Genomic DNA, 26,434 nt, shown 5'->3' with positions numbered 1-26,434 from the left:
TTTCTTTATGTTTAAAATACCAACACGTTATCAGCTGCTTGAAAAATTCAAGATTAGAATTCTTACCCTGTACAGTTCACTCTTCTTCAAAATCAGATCTTCTGCTTCTATCATATATTTGTCAAACATTACAACACGCCATCGAGATGCACCAAATTACAGGTTTAAACAGACTCTTGTAAGCAGTAAGCATTGTTTAATATATCAATGTTATATCGCCAGTCACAGCCAGTCGTGGTTTGATGTTGAATGGCGGTCCATAGAATCTGTTACAAAGTAATCATCAGAACAATAACAGACATAGCAGCTCCCAATCCATCACAATTCACTGATTACTGTAATTTGTGAGGTACAGAAAGAAAGTGACAAGTTCTGGTACCATCGGTTGGGTGCTCTGTACAAACCAATGACATTTGCAATTTATTGAGAAGTCAATCATATCCAGAATATTACAACTGCATGGTCAGCAGTAACCATGGCTATAAAAAAAAAAGCATGAAAATATAGCATGACACAGAATTGGCGAGCACTGGGATATTTGCGTTGTGCACGTAAAGGTTGTGCTGTGAAAAGGACCCATAAAACTAAGAATGGCCAGACTACAACTCACACTTGAGTCATTTATATACATCTACAGTTACATGGAAATTCTGTCACAGTTGTTGCATGTTGAACTTTCCTTTTTCCTCTCACATTTATCCCTTTGCTTTAATCCCTGGCTCTTCCAAGTTACATGTTGAAGTATCATTGAGCAAGCTACTGAACCTTAAGTTGTCCTCAACGCATTGGGGCCTGAGTGTGTAAATGTTAGGTTAAAAGTGCTTCGAGACAGAAAAATGTATATGTGTTTAGAAAAGAAACCATTTGCAACTGTTGTTTTTTTTAACAAATTAAAACTAATTAATGAATTAAATTATAAATAAATAAATATTGAGTACTTGCTACTATTTTTTGACACAAACAGCACAAGTTTCCCACCTTTTTCACAATATTTGAACAATACTGTGCCATGGTCATGACTCAAAAACAGCCAGAATCCATAGCAGCAGTACATCTGTTCGACTCAGTGTGACCTTTGCATAATGAGGACAATATCTGTAGGTGGCACTCCAACTCCTGTCATCCTGTTGTTAACCTCAGCATGATTTAACAGTTTAACAAAACTCAGCACACTCTTTTAGTCATTGAGTTATACCCACGAACTCCCTCAGGACTTTTCGGCCATCAGAGACGGGTATCAGAAATATTGTTTTGACCTGAATGGCGAGAGATCTGCTAGCGTGCTACACCACAGCTGACAATGATGGTGGGAAAGAGCTCGATACAAGGAATTGCAGGGGAACAGAAGGAACGCGGGAGGGGGGAACAGCAAAGAGCGAAGGGTAAGGATCCTGGAGAGATGAGCACAACAGACAAGACAAGAGAGCCACAAGAAACAGAGGAGAGTAAAAAGAGCAAATGCCAGAGGGAGAGTGTTTATATGGATGTCACAGGAGGAAGGGATGGGAGGCTCTGATTAGAAAAACAAATCAATTTATTTAGAAAACATGACACACATCCAGCAAGAAAAAAAATGCCTCAAACTGAATTTCAATTGCCAGCTTTGACTGTGACAGATAATGATTTATGAAACAGAAAAAGCCTCATTACTACAGATGCTGCTGCAGTCTTAACAAACCACTCAAATGAATAGCTTCCTCCCACAGGACTGCTAATACATGCATCACACACTAATGTTGTATGAGAACATAAACAAGTGGCTCTCAATCTTTTGGTTCCAATTAATTTTGTAAAATAAATGAAATACTTGATTGTGAGAGAAAGAAAATGCCAAAATCTAAAATTAATACTATAGAAACACACAGAGAACTGAAGGCAAATTAGCAACTCCAAAGGCATAAATCGAGACAGATTTTGTCTTGTGACACTAGGGAGGCTTTAGACCTCTCAGGTTATTTCATACCAGTTGATCCTCATATTGCTTACGGAAACAGTCTCCCACAGGAAAGAATTCCCAGCAACGCTCCTGGTACATTTTCCACACATAAGATTCCTGGCAAGGTCAACAGAGTAGCAATTTATCAAAAAGTCATTAATTTCATCATGAACACATTCTTTGACAGTGAGCTAATTAGAAAAATAAAATGAAGTTAGCAGGCTCCATTTCTTTTATGTTTGCTTGTACCATGCCAGAGAAATAGATACATGCTCCATCTATGAGTACAGACAGCCATGTACAGTAAGAGCTGTCACTGTTGGGTTTATCACCTTACTTGGGGGAATTCCTCGACATTTTCTTCTGCCTTTGTGCCCATGGATGTAAAGTAGGCACGCTCTCATCTTCCTTGTTAGTAGCGCAAGATGGTGAAATTGAGGAACACATTTTTTGTGTGTGCAGAAGTCAGGGGAGGAGGAGTGCTATCTTAAGAGAAATTACCTTAAGAGACATTTCAGCTATCAGCTCCAATGGGAGTTTTACTAGATCATTTAACACCTGGGTTTTTAATGACTAGATGGATATAGATGGTCCTGAAGACATATTATGTAATTGAATTGATTAAACTAAAAAATAAAACATAAACACTTTGTTAACTTATCAGATAAGCCTATAGATTGCTGTCAAATAAAGATTCATTTCCTCACTTACTGCCTCAATCATGTGCATGTCAGTAATCCATGGAAACGTGACAGGTTTGAGTCACATGACTCATATCTAAAAGCCCTAAAACAAAGGATGTGGAAAAAAAACCCTCTCTTTGAAGCCTTTGTGACTCAATGAGAGAGAGGGCATGAGGTAAGGTTATTAGGGAGTTTTCCATGTACTGGGACTGAAATGTAGCCTGTTCAACTGTACAACAGGCTGTAGGAGCTTCTGCTCCTTAAATAGTACATACCACAAGGGGATTGGGGGACCAGGCATTCCCGTTCAGGGGCCATGCATAACCCTTGGTTATCACTGGGGAATGGAGGATTGTATGGTCCAGCTGCAACACTTCATCTTTATGCCAAAGCTGCCACAGCTCCTCTACCAGCAGCTGCATCATGATTAAGAACCATGTTTTCACATTCTGGGGCCACCAGGATGACTACTAGTTTCTCCATTTTAAGTACTTTCACCCTGGCTGGGGTAAGCTTTGATTTCATGGTGGCTAAGTTCATGTGCACACTCAGGAAAATGGCTGAATAGGTAACAAGAAGAAAGTTCGTCTTTTATGGTAAAATCTAGCGCACATTAGGATGCAAGACTACTGGCATCCTGGAGTGTTTATTTTGTTATGTGCGCAGACAAGTCTAAAACCTTTCACTTTTTTTGACTAGGTGACTGTAATGGCCATTGGGAGCAAGAAGTTTCCACTTGCATTCTTTAGCAGACAAGTAGATGAAGAAAATCAGAGCAAGGCTGAAAGTCATGTGCATGGTAGAGACAGTGCTAAAGGGGTCGGTGTGGAAAACAAGGGTGTAAAAGAAAATCTTCAAGACTGCGCATGTGCCAGGATTTCTAATCAATAGTGACAGCTCTTAGAGGACATAGCCTACGAGAAAGAAATATTTTTCCACCAAGCAGCTCCTCTTTCAAGCAATATGAGAAGAACAATATGCTGAAAGAATATACCCAGTATATCTAGGAATAAGTCCCAGAACCCATTTGATTTGAAATGCCCCAAGTTCAAAATGTTTCAGGTGGATTAAATCAATGTAGTTTTCTTTGACTGTGAGCAATTGTGCCATGAAACTGTAAAGATTTACCTTTTTAAAACATGCCACTAATTGCACAATGTTTTGTGCTTAAGTGGAGATGTATTCATAATGGCAATATCTAGCATGTATATTGTTATAAAATATGCGTGCCAGGAGTGATAAGGCTTTTGAGAGACAGTGTGAATGCATATTCTGTCCTAGTTGAAAAGGTTACACCACAGCTCTGTCATTATCATGGTAAATGTGTGAAATAACAGGTCACTGAGACACGAAGGGAGTATTTTTGGAAAGCTATACTTTGGGATTTGATCTTGTCAAAATAGTGTAATTGTTTAGGAAATTTAAAAGTGCACATCTAGTTCTTTGGTTTGATCATGCTATAAAAAGACGACAATTATACCTGCCCCGTGTGTTCCGTCTCATCCTTGTTAATAAGGTACATCAGAAAAAATCTGCAAAGACACAGAAGGGGGAGTTATGCAACAAGTTTCAAATCTTTCAAACCACCAATGATTTCATTTGGTTCTGTGAAAACTTAAATTAACAAACTGTTCATGTAGTAGTCAAGTAGAAGGATTATGATGATTACGAATGTAAATTGGATTTCAAATGCAGAAATATAACCAGCAATGTCAACCTGACAATCAGGTTAAAATTACCTTTAATACTTGCAATTATTTGATGATTGACAAGCAAGAAATAATGAAATCTAATGATCCTTTGGTTTATTAAATTATGAGTAATGATGCTACAGCCTATAGACCTTTATCAGGTGAGCCAAAAATGTCAAATGAGGCACGACTGTACATACATATTCATGAGCAAAGAAGAGTCCATCAATCAGGGGATGCAAACACATCCTGCTAGATCCATACTAATCAGTCTCAAAAGCGCTTGCCACAGGCAATTATTGACATGGCAACAATGTACAATGCAATGACACCTTCAAAGTAACCATTTTTACTTCTAGCATAAAAGGTTCCTTCATGTTATGCTGAAAAGCAGTGAAAAAGACAAAATGATAATCATTTTCTAACCATGACAACTTAATAAGCTTGAGTGGGGTTATTGTTTTCTGCCTTTAATACCTTCTATTACACACATTTTGTTATTTTTATTAGCGTTTCATCCTATTGTACTTATTGTGGTACTCTTGAGCATTTCAATTAGCAGTCTGTGTATGTAAATGACTATGGCTTTCTTAATGTAATACATACAGCTTTACATAGGTGTCTTATAATATACAGATAAACTGTGTTCTTGGTGGATACAGAGTTTGGTCAAATGCATGTATTTTTAGGTTAGGAGGTGTTTTGATTCTTACTGGACTGTCATTACACATATCACAATAAAATGATTAACAAAGCACAGAGACACTCACAGACCACTTTATTACATATATTTTGCTAGCACCAGGTTGAATCCTTTTTGCCTTTTTCATGGCATGGGTTTAACAAGGTGCTGGAAACAATCCTCAGAAATGTTGGTCTAATCTGTTGCTGCAGATTTTTCAGCTGTACATTAGTAATTCAAATCTCCTCTTCCACCACATCTCATTGGTACTCTAATGGAGATATGGGGACTGTGGAGCTACAGTGAGGAAACCTGTCTGAGATTATTTGAAATGTGTGACATGGTGCATGAACTTGCTCTAATCAGCCATCAGAAAATGTACACTGTGGTTATAAAGGGATGGCTGTGGTCAACAAAACTCAAATAGGCTGGGATGTTTAAATTATGTTCAGATGATACTAAGAAAATATTGCTCATACCATTACAACACCACCATCACCAGCCTGATACATTGTTATGAGGTAGGATGTATACGTATCTAATGCTGTTAATGCCAAATTCTGATCATGCCATCTGTGTGGTTGTGTGGAAAACCCAGGCCAGCCTGTCTGGCTCTAACGGCAGAACCAGAAAATAATTTACTGAAAATCATCTTTTTTCTCCATTGCGATGCTCAGTTTTACCTTCAGCAAGTCATTGCGACCATGTCTGCGTGCCCAAATTCACTGAGTTGCTGGAATGTCATTGGCTGATTAGTTATTTGCATTAACAAGCAGTTGAACAGGTATACCTAACAAAGTGGCCATTGAGTATAAGTGAAAAATAGAACTTAAAGACAATGGTTTGAATCTGAATTGCAAGCTGTGGTAAACAAAGTTTTATACTGAGAGCTAAACTTGAGAAAGGAGATGAACTTATAGCAATGATTTATGGAGACATACAGATACACAGCCAAGTGTGTTAATTAGATTTATAATGTTTGCATTTTATAACTGTTCAGTGGTGACAAAGCATGCATAAAACTTACAAATGTAAACATGACCAATGCGTAAGAACTTAGTTTTAATATTTCTAAAATTAGGTCGAGTTGATATCAAACCCAGGCATAAAACCATCGCTTTGATGAACTCACAGATAGTTGGCCAGGTTGTGCTCCTGAAGCGTGTGAGTCTCAAAGCCATGAGGAACCGTATCAAAGTATTCACTTCCCATTCCACATATAAAACATTTGGTCTGCAGGAAGAGAAAGTAAAATGCAATGGTTCATGAAACAGATTTGGACAAACATGATGTTCCCCAGACTAAATTAGAAAGACCAGAAGCCCGTTGTTTTAGTGCTCTGTGATTCAAATGTGGTATTTAGCCTGCTAGCACAACAATCTGACACCTTTTTTTTCTTAAACAAATGCACTGAGAGGACACCCACATAAGGAAAATACAAGTAAGAAGAGAAACCTAATATTCCTTTTGCAAGCCACTGTGCAACACTTCGGGGATACTGAAAGTTGATTCTGATCATCTGACCGTAGCTTTCCCAGCCTTGTAAAGAGGACAGTTGTATAATGATTAAAACTCAAATGAGCCATGAGCAGCTGAACACACAAAGAGTTGGGAAATGGTCGCAATCACAGCATTAGAAGATGTAGTCTTAGGGTTTTCACATAAATGCCCTCCTTGACTCCCCACTCAAACCATGCGTTCCTCCCTGTCCAGGATGTGTACATCCTTGTAACTGAAAAAGCGGTCACCAGTCTTTAGGTGTAAACAGACAGCAGAGTCCTGGCCTGATGAGTAAGGTCTTCTGTGTTCTGCTAAGCCAGTGGCTTTCTTGATATATAATAGCAGTCCTCTCGTTACTTAAATGCGTACACTATATTGTTTCATTTGTGTCAGGGGACCCAATCATCGACACATACCAATTTTTGGCTTGTTTGGGGGTTTGAATGTCACAAAGACAAAGTGTTTAAAAAAAAAAGAAAGATGCTTTGGGAAAACCAAAGAACCTGTTTGTGCTGTGACAGTGATTGAAAAGAAGCAATAACGAAATGTGTGTTTTGAGTTTAATGCATTTTAGGTCATTTCTATTTATGGCAAATAATGGTGGAATGGAGCTCAACCTGATTTATCATTGCTGAGAGCAGCAGAGCTTAATACCCCTATAATACAACATCTGGAAAAGCAGGTGTAAAATCTGTGACACTGTTTTTTATTTTGTGACACAATGACAAATATAACATATACAGTAGAAAGCAAGAACACATTAGACAAAGATGTCGGAAAAACTGTCACAAGCCTATACCGAATTAACACAATGTATCGCTATTTTTAACAGTTTCACAGCCCCAGCTTGCATCTGCTCTATTCAGCCTTCAGCAATCTGTAAAATATTTTATTTTTGCTTGAATTTCTTCTGAATGTTTTGCAGTCAGCTGAACCACAGCTCTTTACTATATTTTATGTTGTTATTGTTTTCTCTGTGAATGTGGAATGGCAGATTCTGACTTAAATGTTAATGACAATAACAACTATATGAGTACACTCTTTTCAGACAGTAGCTCACCAGTTTTGTCAGACTAAGTGTACTACCCTGTTTCCTCAGTCTGGTAATCAAAGGTCTAGTTTTCGATTACTTGGCTGCCTCTCCTGCACCTTTGGGCTTTTTTGCTTCCTTCTAGTGTCAGACTGTCTTTCTAACTTTATGTCTGTTTTTAGGTTCTGATTCTCACGGTTTGTTAAAGCCTTATAGATATACCAGTGAGGGTTTTAGCCTGGCTCCCTGGTTCACTGGGTTCAGCAAAATAACCCTAACAAATAACTATTCTTTAAATAACAAACAGTGCATTTCCATTTGTTTTTCTACTCCTTCTAGCTTCTATGTATGGGCACATGAGCATTCAAACATGAGAGAAACAAGACTGAAAGACTGAAAACAACAAATGCATATTTTATGAATACTTTATTATTTTTTAATCAACAATTTGTTTTTGTCAGACTAGAGTTTCTGTGCTGACAAGTCACTAATCATTCAAGAGAAAGAGATAATGGTACCCTCTCATTAGTGCTAATGGTACATTTGTTTCCTGTGAAACAAGCCCCATAACTGAATGTACTTCCTTTATGTAATTGTATGTGTGTATGTGTGCAGTTTGTTTGCTCCCACATACTTAAGTTACAGCTGAAGTCTGTACTATGAAACAGGATTTCATCTTATCCAGGTAACTTCAGGATTAACCAGAGTTTTCTGTACTATGAAATGCTGTTTCACCACCTACTGACCAATCGAGTCTTCAGAAAACAACTGATTTGAGGCCTGAGGGATCCTTGATCTCTCAGACTTCTATGCACAGATAGTAGGATGGTCTAAAGTTTTTCAACAACATCTGAAGCCTTTGTGTTTCATAAATATTATATTACTATATTGTTTTATATGCTTTAAAACATGATTTGTATGTTTTAACCTTATGCTAAAGTCTACATTTGAATTCTGATATATATGTATATATATATATATATATATATATATATATATATATATATATATATATATATATATATATTCATTATTCTGAGACCATTAAAGGATGCAGCTGAAAGAACAAAAAGTAAAACAAAAAAATTAAATACTAGATTACTTGTCCTAATTGTAGAGCTATTAAACTGATAAGTCTGCCAACTTACACAGTTGGCATTTTTCCCCACTTTCCTTTCTGGCTTCAAATAGGCTAGACTTTGTTAATATACTAGATCTTTTACAGTCTTCCTGTCCAAAGCACCAAAAGCATACACACATTCATGCAGCACTTCTAATACTAAACAACTGTGCAGCACTTTTCCTCTCACACACACTGCTTTGTGTGCAGAAGCTGTCATGTTTCATCAGTATTATTTGCTTAACCTCTTGATATTTTTTCCATATTATTGCTTTATCCTCATTTCCAAAAACCAGGAACTCTGCTGCCAGAATACTTATCCATCTATGTTTTTGAGATGCTGCCAGTGCCACAAAGAGAGGAAACCTGAGTTAATAACCAGCTTTGTGTGACCACTTATTCTGATTGCTGGTGTTAAGGTAAGTGAATCCAGGTAAAAGAAAGACACTCTAGGCATGTTGAAATCGCTTCATAGTACCAAACCCTGGTATCAAACTTAGCCACAGAAGCTGCTGCTACATAAACATGGTGCAAAGGACAATACAAAGCTTTTATAGGACATTTATATCTCACAATGCTGGATTATGTATTGTTGGAAATTGATTTTGCTCAAAATATGGAAACAAACAAAAGAAATTGTGGTTGCTTACTGCAATATAATGAGTATATATATAACAAGTGGGGTTTTTTTTAATAACAGGGCTATCACCAATAGAAATATACTGTGAATGTGTGAGACAAAGTGTCAAATCTCACCTCCATATCCTCCTTCACCTGTTCCTGTTGGTCACGAAGCTCTCCAAAGGCATCAATTATCAAGCCTAAGAGCAACATCATGAGCTTTTTCAGTACATGTTGATGCATGATAAATTCTTTATTTCCAGTTAATTTTAAGTTGCAAAACAAATTCACCGTGTGTGTGTGTTTGTGTGCGTGTGTGTGTCTTACCCTGGATAATGGCCAGGAGGATGACAATGACAAAGAAGAAAAACGTAATATCAAAGACAATCCGTTCCACCTCAAACTCATCTCCAGCAGGATCCTCGATCTCATCGCCAATTCCACCGCCTGCACGCACTCCCACATACATGTGGAACATGTAACACTAAAATAAATAAATAAATATTCTGTATGAGGATCAGAGCACTTCTCCCTCAATTTATTCCTCCCTTTAACTTTGCTAGTGGTGTGAAGTATTGAAGAATACTTGTTAATATTGAAGCTCAATAAAGAATTTATTCTCTGCATTTTCATCCCTCTATTCATGTTTGTTGCTATTGGGGAGAAAAAATATTAAACTGCCATTACTTCTACATTTTTAAACAATAGTGCAAGTTTTGTTTCTCATCAATCTTCTCAGACATGTATTCCCCTTCGGGGAGTATAAGGCAAGTCAGATTAACATTCAAGTTGTCTAGCAAGGGCTACACTGTGCTTTAACTGCCAAGGACAATATTTTCCACAAGGAATTTGAACAAAATCTAAATATCAAAGATTTTTCCATACAAGTCTTCTGCTTTGGATTCATACGCTTTCATTGTACTCGTCTTTAAAATGGTACGGCAATGACTGTAGAGCGATTGATACAACAGCACGGTGAGTGAGACTGAGGGTTTACCGTAATATCCCTCACCTCCTATATTAACAGGGCTTCATTCAAATGCTTTTACTTCCCATCCGCCTGCATATGTGAGTGACAGTGGAGTCCATATTAGAATAGAGCAGGCAGTGGGGTGTTAATATTTTGAGTGGCCAAACAAAGGGCTGTGCTGAGGCTTCGGGGGCTGTTTTCTCTCAAAGTGTCCATCATTTTATAGAAAAAAAAACTTGATGGAATAAGACATGAGGCTGTTTTCATTTGAACAATAGGGATCCCTGTCAGAACCTTCCTCTACCTCTCTCACTGTGCAGGTAGAAAAGGAGGTGGGTGGCTGTGTTTGCATTATAAAGATAAGCACAAAAAGATAGCGACGGTGATAAGAGGCAGATATATGTGGAGGGAGAGTGTGTGTCAATATGCACATTAAACTCACAGTAAGCATGTCATTGCACTTCATGTCTTGGATGTCCTTGTCATCACTTTTGTTGTAGAACTTTCTGAAGAAGTTGAAGGCTACAACGGTGTAGAGGTACACCACAACAGCCAAGAGGCCCACGGTAAGGATCAACTGACAAGCACACATACATAATTAGAAAATGACAGACAGAGGCAGACGGGCTTTAATACACTACTTCTTCTTTAATACACAACTCAATATAACCTCACAAGGTGAAAGCAAACATCGGATGCATTGTAGCTGCACCCATGAACACACATGGAAACTGATGGAGAGAGAATTAAAGACAGATCCACGCAGATATGCAAATGCACAAACACACACCTGTTTGCCATTATGTGTGACAGAGGAGAGGATGGTACGAAGTGTCTTGAAACCCATAGCGATATCCAAAAGGTGGGCAGCAAAGAAGAAGTTGTTATAATGTCCCAGAAACGACATGGTCATGTACCATGCCAAGTACAAGAAGGACTGTAAGTGCACACACGAGCACAACCAAACATAAGAAACACAACCAATATAGATTACAAGGACAGATAAAGAGACAAATGTGTATTTTAGATAAGTCGAATAAAAAGGATATTAACATCTCCTCCTCTGCTGTACGCCCAATTTTATCAAAACAAATCGTAGCGTGGTAGAATGACAGATTAACAAAAGAGGAATAGGCCATAAAATATCGGATACGTTTTACAACCACTGCCTGGTAACATTAACCAAATAGTTAACATAAATTGCAGGCTGTAACACCTTTTCTTTGGCTTATAACCAAACTGAGCAAAAGTCATAAACTATTAGATGCAATCCAACTTACATTGTCAGTGAAAACTACACCTAGTTTCCAGACCTGATACTTCATGTCAATGGAGTTGCATCTGAAAAAAAATATGATATGATTAATTAATAAAAAAAATAATTGATAGACAATAACAAGAACAATTAAACAAGGTCAAAATGTTAGTGATTTAGATCAGAGCCTTGACCTACTGTGTTTTTATATTTTTAAAAACACAGTCTCAGTTATGGGGCTTTTTCTTAGAATATTATGTTCTTCCTCAAGTACAGCATAATGTTCTAGGACCTTTTTTTACCTGTTACATAACATATACACACAGACACAGACACACACGCACACAATGTTCGCAGAACCATTATTAAAAATGCCACGGGCTATTAATAATCATTATCCTGAAATGTTATTTTACTAACAAGGCCCACACAAGAGCCAAACATAACAGTAAATAAACCCAGACTGTTAATGTATTTCACCAGAGACCCATTTTGTAGTCCAATTCACTTCCACAGTAAAATGCATTAGAAAATGGGCTGTATCGATTTCATATTTAAATTTTTCTATGTCATTTCCAGACAGCCTGTATACTAGCTATCCTCCAGATAAGTAGCTGCATTATTGCGATCACTGCAAGCTTCTTTGTGTACAGCTGCCTACCTAATCCATATTATGGAGGCCTGTCAGGAAAGAATTATTTGTATTTATTAAAATGCATATACAATATAGAAAATGAGACTGTGTTCTTGCATGCATTAAACCTTTCTATAGCAATGTCATAAATAACGAAAAACTACACCATAATTTTGTCTGAAATTACACGCAGAGCTACATAAATGACACATTGGACCTCAGATGTTTCCCATGAATCTTTTTAAGAATGCACAATTGCAAACTCTACTCACAGAGCACTCCAGGCAGCATCTCTCTTGAGCCTCTTCTTTGTTTTTGTTTCAGAATTAAGGTCTAAAGCAGCCTTGTCCAGACCTAGGAGTTCACTTATCTTCTCGCAGCCATAAAAGTCACCGTACTTATCCATCACCTGAACAGGGAAGAAGACATGTTTGCATCGTGACTCAAGCAATGTGTTCTTCAGTGTATCGTCACATGAATTACACAAGACAATGATAAATGGTATTTGGAGTAATACTGAATTCTGCATAGTCTAAGTGTAACGAAACAAAGATTGTCAGACACTTGTGTTGCAAATGTTTTGGGGGTGTTTTTGTTTAGTTTTGCTTGTTTGGACAGTTGTGTGAATGACTGGCACAAACACTGGTTTTAAAGTAATCAACACATTTGTGTTGATGCAGACTTTACCATTTACCTTCCTGATAGAATGCACAGGCGTTGCATCTTGGTTTAAAAATATTGACTTAGGCTCATGACAAATACATGAGTTTCAACTTTATGTGACTGAATCTATTAAAATAAGAGCCAAGCTTTATTATAAAGCCCATTTGCCATTACAAACCCAGGCACTCTGAAGTCTGGCAAGCAATATCACAAACCTTCTAACCATCTATTTTACTGCAAGTTCTTAAAATGATGCAATCAAGGGTATTAAATGCAATGTGGGAGTGCCAGGTGTATTTTATGTAGACCAACTGTCCATGAAGTGGCAAAAAGCCAAAACCAAAGTCAAAGTGCTTTAATGAAATTCAAAGTCAAAACACTACTTTCCAGTCCTGACATTTTCTTCTTTAAATGAAGGTGTTTGTGCAAAAATTACTTAATAAATTATTAATTACGCCTTACAACCAGGTGCCTATCATAAAACTTGCAGTGTATAGGCAAGGGCCACATTGCAGTGCAGAACAATTTAACAAAAAGCAAGCTTTAGTAGCAGACTACATAGTCCAAAAATGCATACTTCAATAGGTAAACAAAAATTACAAGGAGCTCACTGAGAGTAGCAGACAGAGAACGACTCAACAAGGACAAAATGGAACACATTTCTATGCTGTATATACACAGAAGACTGACTACTCCCGAGAGAAGAGTGAAAACAATCAGGGAGTCAGGGGAAGACAGACAGGAAGCAAAACTAGCACACAACCCTCAAAGGATAAACTCAAAACCAAATAAAACACAAATCAAAAACAGCAGTAACACTAGAACAGCACAGAAATCATGACAAGAACCAGAACTCAGGAATGTCAAACAAGAATCAGAAGAACTAAGCCACTAAGTTTAACCTAATAGGATGATATTGAAACCATGATATGAAACCAAGACCCAAGCGAATAAGTATTAGAATATCAGTAATGCCTAACAGAAATCCAAACATTAAACTACAACTTAACAAAACCCGAGAGCCACAGCAGTCGCTGTGAGAACCCGTCATATCTATTTTTTTGTTCAAATATACACTGCCAGGAAAATGCAATATACAGTACTGCTGTGAAATAAAATCAATACTTCCAAATATCCCTTCAGAAGCTGATGAGTACTACCATAAATACTAGCTGGATGTGTCTATGAAACCATATCACCAAAACAAAATGGCAAACCTATACTCATTCAAGTGTAAAGCACAAGTGATACAGTGAAATAAAGTTGTTGCTAACACTGTTCCTAACAAATCACTTCAAATGAGAGGGGAACAGCAGCATGTTCCAAACACTGAAGACTTTAAATATTTAAATAACTGCTTCCCCTGATAAAATGATCAGTGAATGTAGTTTGATGCAGCACACAAGGCCAGATTTAATAAGTCATCCGCATAAAGTGAGGCTGCAATCGCAAGAATGTGCCAATAAGAGTGGAGCAAATTAGCAGCGCCAAAATAACACAGTACATTAATAAAGTGTACACATCTGTTTCTATTGAAATTACTGTTACTGCCGCACATGCATGAATGTGTGGGGTCTTTTTTCCTGCGTGCTACAGGCATTTACTCAAATCAAATAAAGCCATCTGACTCTAATCTGCCTGTACAAAAAACAAATACTGTATTCAAAATGTTGATCTGCATTCATTGACACCTTAACAACATTAAGACTTAGACACAAGTCTAACATGTGTGAGATCTGATGGTAGTTCTGCAGAGATCCGTGTGGATACTTTTGAGCAAAGATAGGTTTTCAATAATATTTCTGTGTATAAATGTGACTAAAAACCAAACACAGCAAAATGAAATACTCGCTATAAAACTCGACTTTGCTGCTGATAATACATCTATGGCTTGCAGGCCTCTTGAACTAGGCAACTAATCCTTCTCCTCCTCCTTACACTCTACATTCAGTTCTGCTCCGCTACCAAAAAAAGAAAAAGCAGAAGCACCAGAAAAATATGGGACACTGGTCATTCAGGGTAAGTACCTGCAAACCTTAGTAAATCACATTTGGATGATTGATTTAGATACTGTCCTCCCTAAATTCTGCACTCAGAAAGGGAAAATCCTAAGGCCAGCCAAGAAAGTAATGTGTATGTGTCTCTTTAGTAAATCTCAAAAGTAGTTATTTTAATCCCAAAGGAGGTAATCCCAAACCCTTAGTAAAGCCCCCAGTAGCTTTCCTACCAGTGCATTACAAGTTGAATTTCTATGAGTCACATTAAGTGTTCCTAAATTGGGGGGGAAAGACCAAAAAGGGCTTTCTTAAAGCAGACAATGACAATGATCTCCTTTTTTAAACTACAGAGACATAATCAATGAGAAGGCTGAAGGTGTTGCACTGTCTATTGAGGCAAGAAAATCATTTTGGTATTTTACAGGGAAATAATGACACCTGTGATGAAACGGTAAATGTCATTATGTTTCTTAATGCAATGTAACTACATGGAATATGCACATAATTATATAAATGCATAAGCACTTTTAGACCAGACCTTACCTTTCTCTTCACAAATTTATCCCAGTAATTGCTTGGAAATGATCTGAAAACATAAAGAGTAAGAGACTCATTCATATGGGAGGAACAGAAACTGTAACATTTACTGAAGCAACATTGAGTGAAAAATTTCAGCCTGCCACTTCAATATGTATACACTCACCAGCCACCTCATTAGTTACACCTTGCTAGAAACATGTTAGGCCCTATTCTGCCTTCAGAACTGCTTTAATTTACAGGTGCTGGAAACATTCCCTAGAGATTGTGGACTATATTGACAGCACAGGGTCATGCAGTTCCTACAGATTTGTCAGCTGCACATGCATGATGCAAATCTTTCATTCCACCATATCCCAGAGGTATCCTATTGGATTGGCATTTGGTGACCATGGAGGCCATTTGAGTACAGTGAACTCATTGCCATGTTCAAGACACCAGCTGGAGATGTTAACTTTGTGACATTGTACATTATCGAGCTGGAAGCAGCCATCAGAAGATGGGCACACTGTGGTCATAAAGGGATAGATATGGTCAACAACAACACTAAGGTAGGCTGTGGTGTGGAAATTATAATGTTGATAATAAGGGCCCCAAAGGGTGCCAGCAAAATTACAGTCACAGCATTACACCATCAGCAACCAGAACCCTTGATACAAGGTCGGATGCAGCTATGCTTTTATGTTGTTTACACCAAATTCTGACCCCACCATTCAGATCTAGCAGCAGAAATCAAGACTCATCGCACCGGCCGACATATTTCCAATCTCCTATCGTCTAATTTGGTGAGCCTCTGTTTATTGTATCCTCAGTTTCCTGTTTTTAGCTGATAAAAGTGTCACCCAGTGTGGTCTGCTACTCTAGCCCATCTGCTTCAAGGTTTGACATATTGTGCTTTCAGACATGATACTGAGTAGTTATTTGAGTTATTGTTGCCTTCCTATCAGCTCAAAGCAGTGTGGGCATATTCCCCTGACCTTAGACATCAACATGGCATTTTCACCCAAAGATCTGTCGCTCACTGGATATTTGCCCTTTTCTCTGTAAACCCCAGTTGGAAAATCCCAGTAGATTAGCAGTTTTCTGAAATACTCAGACTAGTCCACCAAAAACAATGCCACTTAAATCACCTTTGTCCCTCATTCTGGTGCTCAGTTTGAAATTCACCAAGTCGTATTGATCATGTCCTCATGGCTGTTGCCATGTGATTGGCTGATTTGATATTTGGCTTAAAGCCAAGTCAGTCAAGCCTACCTAATGAAAAGTCCAGCAAGTACTAGGTGTCAGTAGCAGGTTTCTTAGATTTGAAGTACAAAACAGGCTGTTATTTGATTTTTCCATTACTTTATGAATAAAAATGATATTAAAACACAAGTCATGAACATACGGGGTGTTAATTGCCAGTCGGTCCCATTGGCCTTTGATGTCTTCCTCAGGAGGCTGTTTTGTCACATAGAGTCCATCAAACTCCAGCCTTCGTGCCACTTCCTTCTCACGTTTGAAGATTACTAATGGTACCTTTCAATCAAACGCACTACAATAGTCACTATATTCTTTGAATAAGTACACCAGTAATACACTAACAAAACATTCAAGTTAATAATTTACTTCATGGCTCTTGACAGGTAAAAAGTGATTATATAAAGTGAAAGAAGTTCTTAAACTGGTATACCTTGAGGCAGTAATAACCAATAATACAACAGAAGGAGATGATTGTGTGTGCTACAGCCAGGAAATTGAGAGAGGGCTCCATGTATCCACTGTTTTCTTCAAGTACAAAATACACTCTGCCCTCACTGTTGTTGTCAGCATCAGAGTTCAGTTCTTCACCGTAAACAGATGTGGTCATTCCTTCCTCTTCTTTCAGGGTAGGAAACGGTGTTACCTTGGGTAGACAGTAGACCAAATATATAATACTTAAGACAAAGTTGACTTTTTTTGACAAAATATTAAAAACCATCTTTTTTAATATAAGAAATTCAATGTTGTTAAAGTAAAGCATCGACCGAGACTACCCAGTTTGACTCCCTGGGCTTCACAGCATGAAGTAGCAAATAATGGGCAAAAAAAATATGGACAAAACACACAACAGCACAAAATACTTGTCTCATTAGCACATTCCCACCTTGTAGAACAGAAGGACGAAATTGATTGCAAAGGTGATAAAAAGAGCCAGCAAGCGCAGATTATAAAAGTTCCTTGCAAAATAGTTCTGGAAAAAAGAAACAGAAAAAAATCTGAGGTGTGGCCTTTATATTTATGTGACTGGAGGAAAACTGACGTGGGTGTAAGGATGCATCCTTATCTACATTGTACTCATACATTCACAGCCATGTGTGTCTCTGTGTGTGCATATTACCAGCAGGCTCTTGTTATGAGTGCCAATTGTCTCCCAAAGGGCAGATTGTTGGCTCTGTGGTTCTTTTAACTTATTTGAGAATCTCTTGGCTCTCCCCCTTGCCTTTGCTTTCTCATTTCCAATTTTCTTCTCAGACTTCTCTCTGCAAATAATCCATACGCAAACAGAGGGAAAGTCAAACAACCTTACTTTGACCAATATCTGGGATGATGAAAGCAGAATTTTGCCTGTGAAGATTTCAAACTTTTGATGTTAAATGTGATCTTAACCTTTGCTTTAAGCCCACATGAAAAGTCAGTGGTTTTTATATTTGAATGGCAGTGGCTCAACAGTGTAGTGGTCAGCATGTTTGCATAAGACCCAAGATTTTAGACCAGAGGGACACACAAATTCAGCCTCAGGGAATCAAATCAAATAAAACATGCAGGTCCATCTGTTGTTGTAACCCCTTGAGAGTTAAGGGAGCAGCCAGAAGGAGCAGCCTGTCATTTAGCAAAATATTTTTTATTGGTTTTAAACACACATTTTAGCGACTGTAACACTTAAAGTGTTATTGAGAAGTTAAAGAAAATCCCTCTTTGAGAACCAAATAAGAAAGCATGCAAGAGACTCACTCTGTGTTCATTTTTGTGTCTTCATTTTTATCCTCTGTGGTTGTGTGATCCTTAATTTGCTGCTTGTAAAATTCATTAAGAATCAAAGTTTAATATGAAGCTCAAACAGTATCAAAGTATTACAAATCAATGAAGCTTAGGACAAGTCCACACAGATGAAAAACCTTGGGAAAAATAAAATGTACTGAGCCACGAACATTAAATAAAACATTCTGAATGTAATTTTCATACCGTTATCTGATGCTTCTCAAAATCAGAGGAAGCACTGGTCCTGGAACTTGTGCTGAACAGGTCATCCAGACTGGCAGTGAGGTCTTGTGCTACAAGTTTGTATCGACCTTCCTCTTTCTTTAGTTTGAGGCCAAAAATGCTTGACAGTACATCCACCTCTCTGGGGGAGGTCACAGCTCCCATCTGCCCAATCTCCCTCAATTCTCTGTGGGACGAAAAACTGGCAGAGTACCTCCTCGGCTGATCCACACCACTTGGCACCTCTGTGACCTCATCAAGAGTTGGTTCAAGGATACCGCCAAGCAAGTCAGATATCCTAATCCTTTTGGCTCCCTCTATGAGCCCACCACTCACAAAAGCAATATACAGCACGTATAAGATGCTGTGAAATAAAACATAAATGGACCGTACCTGAGCCATACAAATGAATCGGACGAATAGAGCAGCCGACATGAGGATATCCTTCAGGGTCATCTTCATCAGTGTCTTTAGGTTTGTCAGAGAAAGTAGAGTTGAGAGAAATAGCCACCAATGAATCATGAAAAACATTCCCTGATTGCCCAGGCGTCGTTTATCCTCGACTTGTTTCCCAGTATTTCTTTCTCCGGTGTTAGAGCCAGATATCTGAGCTGCAAGCTGCATCTCAAAAATGGTGTCCTCACAGAAATTGACAAACATTTCCATTTTCTCTCTCTCTGCACCCTCGTTGACAACATCAAAAATGAACTGCCTCTTCGACTCTTTAACCTGTGGCTTCTCCCACTGTGTACGGCTATATTCGCTGATCTCAAAGTAGACGCGTTCGAAGCGCTTCCCACTGCCGAGGATCTCTATGCGTCCTAGACTGGGCTGAAAGTAAGTCAAAACACTTTCTGCCAGTTCCAAGAATGTCTTTAGTCTTGAATCGTTGGGCATGTGTTCTGACAAGTTGGTGAGGAGAACGGTGATGCTGAAGCCAATGTCTTTTGCTGGCTCATGGAAGCGATCCACAAAGGCCTCATAGTTCACAATTTCACCATCATTAGTCTCCATGCACGAAAGCAAGAAGTGGATCTCAGCCTGCGAGAGATGCTTGCAGTTTTCCATGGCTTTCTGGAAGTCCTTCCTGGATATGCTTCCCTGACGATCAGGATCATATTCTCTGAAGGCTTCTGAGGAGGTGAGGTCTTTAAGTTTGAGGAACATGTCAAAAAACTTGAGAATCATTTCCACATTGCCTGACGATTCCACCAACATATCCACCATTTGCTTTCCAGTAGTTCCATTGACAACATTACCTGCATGAGGCACAGGAATGTCCTTACTTAATGATAAATGGTAACTTATTACTATCACAAACTGCAAAACAACAGAAGATATTTACCTTCTAACATGGAAAGCAAAAACACAACCATATCTTTCTGTAAATCCATGAGCTCCTTTAGAAGCTCTATTTGCCTTGAATCCTGTATGTGCAGAAAATATATTCATAGTTAAATTTTCATAAGTTGTACTACTGATTTCACATATTACACTGTGCACGAGTGGGCACATTATCAGAGGACAGTTTTATATTAAAAATAAATCTGAACTAAAAATGATGACTGCGGGGGTAGAAACCCTGCAGTACATGATCACCTAGAGCATTGTCAATTTTATGTCTTCTGAATTTTAAATGGAAACATGCATGGTCACTGTGAGTGGATTAATACACTGTACCTGAGAGAGCTTCATCTGCAGGTGCGCAAAGACATGGAGGAATCCCACAACAGCGTCCCAAAGACGGCTATGAGCTAGACTCTGCTGGTTCCCAGTACACGGACCCTGCATGCACACTCTGATAATATGAGCTGCTAGTAAAAGCAAAGTGAACTTATAGAGAAATAGACAGCTCTTTGCAGAAGCCCCCGGCTTGTGGATTTATGTAGAGTGTCTAGATTTAGACACTTTACATCTTACCCATCACAGAGTGCTATTACGAAGCAGTTTGATTGGTCCTAAATTAATTCTGCAGCATGACAAGAATTTGAAATATACAACCCCAAATTAACAGACTGCTGGGATCCTTAATTAAACATTTTAAAGACTACATTGTGGAACAAGTTCAAGTTTAATGAAGGCTACAGAGCTGGGCAATAAAATCACTATGGAATGTAATGGAAACAGACTTACCTGTATGTACTCAGTGAGAGTGTTGAAGACCTGTTTGGCCACTTCAATGGCCTTGGAGAAGTTGTGTTGACCTTGTGCATCAATCGCATCCTTACCTGAGTAGTACCAGTAGAAGTCACTGATGGACTCCTACAGTGTAGCAGAGGAAAATGTTTGTATTTCATGAGCACAACTAAAACGTTCTTTTAGAGACAAAACTATTGAAAAAGACAAAGAACAAATCCAATTCTACTATTGCACTCCAGCTAATTTAACTTTGCCTTATCTTTGGACACATCTACTTGAAATTAAATCAATCAATCACTAAAACATTAGGCTCCACAAATGTGCCTTAAATGAAACACCAATACACAGCATTACAAATGAAAACTCATCACAGCGTGCCTACCTGTATCCTTAGTAAATAGTCTACAGTGGATATAATGATGTTGACAGTGGTGTTGTTGCCTGTTTGTGTTCTCAAGTAATTCTGGAAATCTAACACATAAGCAAAATATTATTAAAGTGGACAAATTGTTAAAAGTGAGCTTTGCATACATTAGGATTGGACAATATATATGTAGTACACAGCTGTTATAAGTCGCTGTTAAACTACAGTAATTTCCATCTATGTTTCTTCAATATATCAATATATTTTTGTGAACTCTTTGACAGAATGTAACTGGATACAGCAGAAAGCAATTAACCTGAGTTGTGTCCTTCACAGAGCAGCTGAAGGAAACGGAACAGGTCACAGGTTAGGTCTTTGTCAGGCATCACCTTTTCTCCTGGGAAAAAGATGGACAGAAAAAGGTGAGGGGAAAAAAAAAAAAGCAGAGGTCTAAGGTTCATAAACCGAGTAAGAGAATGTTCAAAGAATGAAGAGAACAGAAAATTAGGCCACTTTTGACTGTAAATTCAGAGTATGTTCAAGGCCATCGATCTCACAGCTGGCTCTTCTGCTGTGACATGGATTAATAGTAATAGATTTTTTTTTGCCTATTTGAATACAGTACCTGAGCTCTCGTCCGTGGCCATGCCTAATCCCTCTGCTTTGTTCTGCCTCTCAAAGGCATTCAGATCCAAAACACTGAACAGAAGAAAAGCACTTGTACTCTTGCCTTTTTTATTTTAAATTAAATCAATCAATCAGTATTTGAAACCTGCCAGCCTTTATAACATTTGACTTGATATCTAATTTTTCTACATTTACTCACCTGCATGACTGCATGAGCCCAGCCATGCTCTGAAAGAAGCCCACATCTCGCTTCTCTTTTAGATAATCCAGCATTTTCTATCAGACAAAAGCATCAAAGACAAGGTCTGATAAATGGACGATCTGATTTGAAACAGGGATAATTAGATTTATTACTGTGAGCATTGCTGCAGTAAGATGACAAAATTTGAAAAGGCTATGTTCTAATAAGGACAAATAATGACACGAGGGCACTTAGTTTAAACATTATTGTAGACCTATTTAACGTCCTGCAGTGAGACCAAAAAAAATCATTTTAATTTGCACAAACAGGCAAAAAAATTAGGACCACTCACAGATATATATGTATAATGTAAGCTCGGGTAAACACTCATAGTTCATATTGGTGGATGCAGGAGAAGTATGTAGATGTAAAGGCCTGCCCCAGCTTGTCAGGAACCAAATCACCATGATTAGATCTCTGAAATGGAAAGGCTTTCAAGGTGCCCATGGTCAGCACTGGGAATGCATACAACTTGCAGGATCTGTTGCCTTCTGGTCACATATTAAAAGGCACCGTCAGAGATCACACATCCAGCAGGGCAGACACAGAGGACCAACAGGTCACAGTGTTTTGGCTGACTGGTGGATCATTAGATACTCGTTTACTTTAAACTGAGATCTTTGATAAAACAGTTTCTTCCCTAAGTTATTCAATCCATGGTAATCATTTGTTTTATTATATAAAAACCTGAACTCCTATTTAAAATGAAGAAATAGCGAATGTCACAGAAGGTATATATCAGATCTATTTTGTGAATGCCAAGAAAAAAACCCCCATGTAAATAGTTTCAGGGGGAAAGCAATGAAATTACTGTACCTGCTGAACAGTGGCATTTCCTCCATTGAGAATAGCAATGCCTAACTTCAGTGTAGGGGCAATCATGGAGCCTATGGCACCTGAAATTAATCAAAAGAAAAGAAAAAGCATGGTACTGACTCCAAAGAATAACACTGCATGATGCACATTTGAAGAAAGGAGTGAAACACACTAAGCATCTACTCTCTTCACGTCAGTCTCAAGAAAATGAGCACTAAATCAATCAGAAAGAAAAAGATTACTTTCTCAGTTCCCTGCATGTGGGAATCTTTGCCGAGTATTCAGCTAACACAAATACTCTGACTTACTGCTGGCACATCTAAAGCAACAACATAATAAATTAGAAAGCAAAAGATTAATCTTAATATTTAAATTTCTATGATTTTAATATATTTTTCTATTACATTAAAATATTTTCTAATATTTGAATGTCTTTCCTACCTTTGCTGGCGCTGATAGTTTGCAGGACCATCTCAGAAGCTCCACGACAATGTAACCTGGCTTGCTGGTACAGCAACTTCTGTTTCTCCATCTCCTTCTCCTGAGGCAATGAAAAGATAATTCATGTTTTTATACACCATTTTATCAAATTGAATTTAACATAATGTTGACTATTAATAATCTATAACACTGTTCACAATAGAAATTGTAAAAACTAACTGTTAGGATGCCTGGGTCGTCGACCCAGGGTTTTTGAGTTTACGATATTATTTATACTGTCTAGTTTTTGGTTTCTTTAAGTTCTGTCTTATGGCTTAGGTCTCTGTCTTCTTTAGTTGCTCTGTCTCCCCTATCACCTGCATCCCCTTGTCTAGTTCGCGTCTATGTGTATCCTAAGTTCCTATATCCCCGTGTTCAGTCAGTGTTTGTGTCTGCCCTGTTCCCACGTCTCTGTTCCCTTTGTAGTGCCTGCATATGAGTCTGTGTCTTTGTTCAGTCTGTGTTATGTGTTTCCTGTTTTACTTTGAAAGTCCATGTCTGATGTTAATGTGTCTGGTTTTGCTTCCCCTTGTCTCGTTAGGCCTGATTTGCCCCAGCTGTGTTTCCCTCCTGTTACCCATTCCCTGATTGCTCCCTCTGTGTATTTAAGCCCTGTGTTTCTCTGTGTCCGTGTCGCGATCTACCGTTTATTTTGCTGTGTGTTTTGTCAATCCGCCGGTGTTAGTTTATTTTTTACCTTTTTCCCCAGTTATGTTATGTTTGAGTTCAGCATTAAAGCTGTTTTGGTTTAAGTTCTGTCTCCGGAGTCTGCACCTTGGGTCCTATTCCTGTCTGCACACAGCCACACCTAACACTAACAAGTTAAGCCTCTAACAAAAATTCTAAGCAAGGAATATTAAACACAAGTCGCTTACTTCAAAGCTTTCCACCTCCTGCTCTTTCTCTTCGCCCTCTCTGCTACAACTCTTGAAAAGCAAACACATAAAGCAGGGTGGTGATGTGAAAAGATGTAGAAAATACAAGTAAGTGGATACAAAAGAAACACCTAGTTCATAAATTCACAGCACCTTGCTTTGATATGTGTTGCATGCGCTATTCACCAAAAAACAAAAGAATGAAAGTAATTAAAAGCCACATTGTGCATTTTGTTTCTCTCTAATTTATTGCTATAATTTTAGGAGCTGGCGAATGTTGTTCAAGAAGAAAATTCAAAATACTATGATAGTACAATGTCATATATGTAACGTTACAGGCAGTTACACTGCATGCTTTTGTAAAGGACTTCAAGACATGAACAGAGATTTGGACACTACTAATGAGTGTTCTATTACCTTGGCCATAATAGCAGCGTAGGGCTTATAGAGACTGTCAATTCCATCCTTACTGTGAACAAAGGAAACAAATGAGACATGATTAGTGTGTATCAAAGTATGCACAAGTTCAAGTTCATTCAAAACCCCTTACACTGTTGAAGGCACTACTACCTTTAAACACCTTATGCGGACACAGTTAATGCCCAAGTCTACCCAGTGGCATTGAACATGTTTATTGACCTTAACAGACAACACCTGGATACTAACTAATCTGATTAAATCTCTGCAGTGACTTTACAAATGGGAATGCTCCTCCACCAAGGTTTTTTGCAAAGACATGATGCCAAAGTGTTCATTTATGTTCATGTTATGAGTTTCTGCAGGAATATCAGAAATATATCTTAATTGTACTGGTGGATAAGATCACACATTAAGAAAAAGAGCATTTATGACATTATAGGAATACTTATTTCAGTTACTTTTCAACAAGAATTTTAACCACTGCTTGCAACAAGAAAGGTTTTTTCCCCCCATTCACAACATCTGTGGCAAAAAATATATGCTTTGAATATTCCACTGAAACTGCAGCTTAAAATGTATTGATGTAAAAGATACACATTATTTGCAACATCAAGCAGAACGCATTTATGCAAAAATTAAAGCCCTGGAAAAAGCAGAAACATATTCCACATTCCAAGCTTTCAGAGATCAGTGGCCACAGATGTTGGACAAAAATATCATGCTTCTGGTCAATTCAATGTTGGCTTTCTGGCTGATGAGTTTGACTAATAATAGTTGTGCTGACTGGAAATGTTATTGCAAGTGATTCTTTTATGATAAGCACACACACCTGCTTTCTGTCAGGGCGCTTCGACTGAAGAGTGTAATGAGTTGTAGGAGAGGATCGATTGGTTTGGCACCTTCCTTCACATCCTTTTCTTCCCCTCTTCCACCTACATACAGTTCCATTACTCCCCTCTTCTGCAAGCCAGAAATAAAAGAATAAAGGAACTAACATCTCTTAATCTCACAGCCTGGCTGTGCACAGCAGACTGAGGTTTACACCTGGCTGCTTTGTTATTTATTTGGAAATTCTACTAAAAAGACATATGAAAGCAAAAGGTCTTAATGGATTACATTTTTTTTTAATAAAACAAATGTTTAAAGTGATAATAAGATGGCAACACAATAATGAGTGCACAATGTCACATCCCACCTACTTTTTATGCCAGAAAGTGGGCAGTTTAGTGAGTGTAAAAATATTGTACAATAGTATTAGTGTTTAATTTCGATTCAGTACAACAGTGTAGGTGGGATTTTTGTGCAGCCTGAAATTCCTCACAGTCTTAAGCTGATTTTGAGCAAAAAATGTTTGTTTTACACGATACGTGTTTTGTTGGCAAAACAGAAGGTACTGTACTAACATCATATGCCAAGAAGAATATATCTAATTATATGCACACGAAAAGTTCAGTTTTTAGAGGCACTGAACCCCATAACAATCTCTGTTTGAGCATCCCCCAGACCCATTGCTAGCAGATTGTCAGAGCTACTCACAGTTTGCATGTAAGATCCCGACCCATCTGCAAACGCTCGCCAACTAATAACCAAGTGGTAGTGAAACTTCAAAGTACAAAATGCTGCCACTGCAACCAAAACCTTCTAGCAGCTGTGCAGCACCATATACCTGTTTAATAACAGTTCAAACTAGCCACTGCTTGCAACCTGAGGAAATCATATATCAACCAGCTGGAGAACCCATATTTTTCCTTAGCAAATGCTGGCAACAAGGTGTCATCGACCAGTCTGTTGGCCTATCTGACTGGTGCCTTAGGCAATCTGCAGTAAAACTTCATGTAAGAATAGTTCATCAAAATCAATTTAGAGCCACATTTCACTTAATTAAAAACAATAAATCTGTGTTGAATCAATTCATGTCTCATCTGGTACCC

General features: G+C 38.2%; 1 protein-coding gene across 1 annotated transcript in view; it reads right to left on the bottom strand.

Moving 5' to 3' along the window:
- Positions 1-105: 105 nt before the first annotated feature.
- Positions 106-26,434, bottom strand: part of ryr2b (ryanodine receptor 2b (cardiac)) — an 87,692-nt gene continuing 61,363 nt past the window's right edge. The window contains exons 77-104 of the mRNA XM_085427739.1: positions 25,333-25,463; positions 24,501-24,552; positions 24,084-24,134; positions 23,170-23,269; positions 22,729-22,808; positions 21,871-21,947; positions 21,670-21,743; positions 21,361-21,441; positions 21,063-21,151; positions 20,675-20,803; positions 20,222-20,326; positions 19,887-19,968; positions 18,524-19,800; positions 18,293-18,354; positions 17,679-17,820; positions 17,445-17,531; positions 16,992-17,204; positions 16,707-16,837; positions 15,326-15,368; positions 12,395-12,531; positions 11,514-11,574; positions 11,024-11,170; positions 10,676-10,810; positions 9,591-9,747; positions 9,399-9,463; positions 6,125-6,225; positions 4,100-4,151; positions 106-2,053 (exon numbers count right to left, since the gene is read on the bottom strand). Of these exons, the coding sequence (XP_085283865.1) occupies positions 1,958-2,053; positions 4,100-4,151; positions 6,125-6,225; positions 9,399-9,463; positions 9,591-9,747; positions 10,676-10,810; positions 11,024-11,170; positions 11,514-11,574; positions 12,395-12,531; positions 15,326-15,368; positions 16,707-16,837; positions 16,992-17,204; positions 17,445-17,531; positions 17,679-17,820; positions 18,293-18,354; positions 18,524-19,800; positions 19,887-19,968; positions 20,222-20,326; positions 20,675-20,803; positions 21,063-21,151; positions 21,361-21,441; positions 21,670-21,743; positions 21,871-21,947; positions 22,729-22,808; positions 23,170-23,269; positions 24,084-24,134; positions 24,501-24,552; positions 25,333-25,463 (3,957 nt within the window). The 3' untranslated portion in view covers positions 106-1,957. The remainder of the gene's footprint in view (positions 2,054-4,099; positions 4,152-6,124; positions 6,226-9,398; positions 9,464-9,590; positions 9,748-10,675; positions 10,811-11,023; positions 11,171-11,513; positions 11,575-12,394; positions 12,532-15,325; positions 15,369-16,706; positions 16,838-16,991; positions 17,205-17,444; positions 17,532-17,678; positions 17,821-18,292; positions 18,355-18,523; positions 19,801-19,886; positions 19,969-20,221; positions 20,327-20,674; positions 20,804-21,062; positions 21,152-21,360; positions 21,442-21,669; positions 21,744-21,870; positions 21,948-22,728; positions 22,809-23,169; positions 23,270-24,083; positions 24,135-24,500; positions 24,553-25,332; positions 25,464-26,434) is intronic.

This window comes from Rhamphochromis longiceps, linkage group LG13 (assembly GCF_057381845.1).
Source record: "Rhamphochromis longiceps isolate RC_006_pf linkage group LG13, R_longiceps_female_GT1.1, whole genome shotgun sequence".
Taxonomy (NCBI): Eukaryota; Metazoa; Chordata; class Actinopteri; order Cichliformes; family Cichlidae; genus Rhamphochromis; species Rhamphochromis longiceps.
Note: the sequence above shows the minus strand (reverse complement) of the source record. Positions and strands in the feature narration are given on the sequence as shown.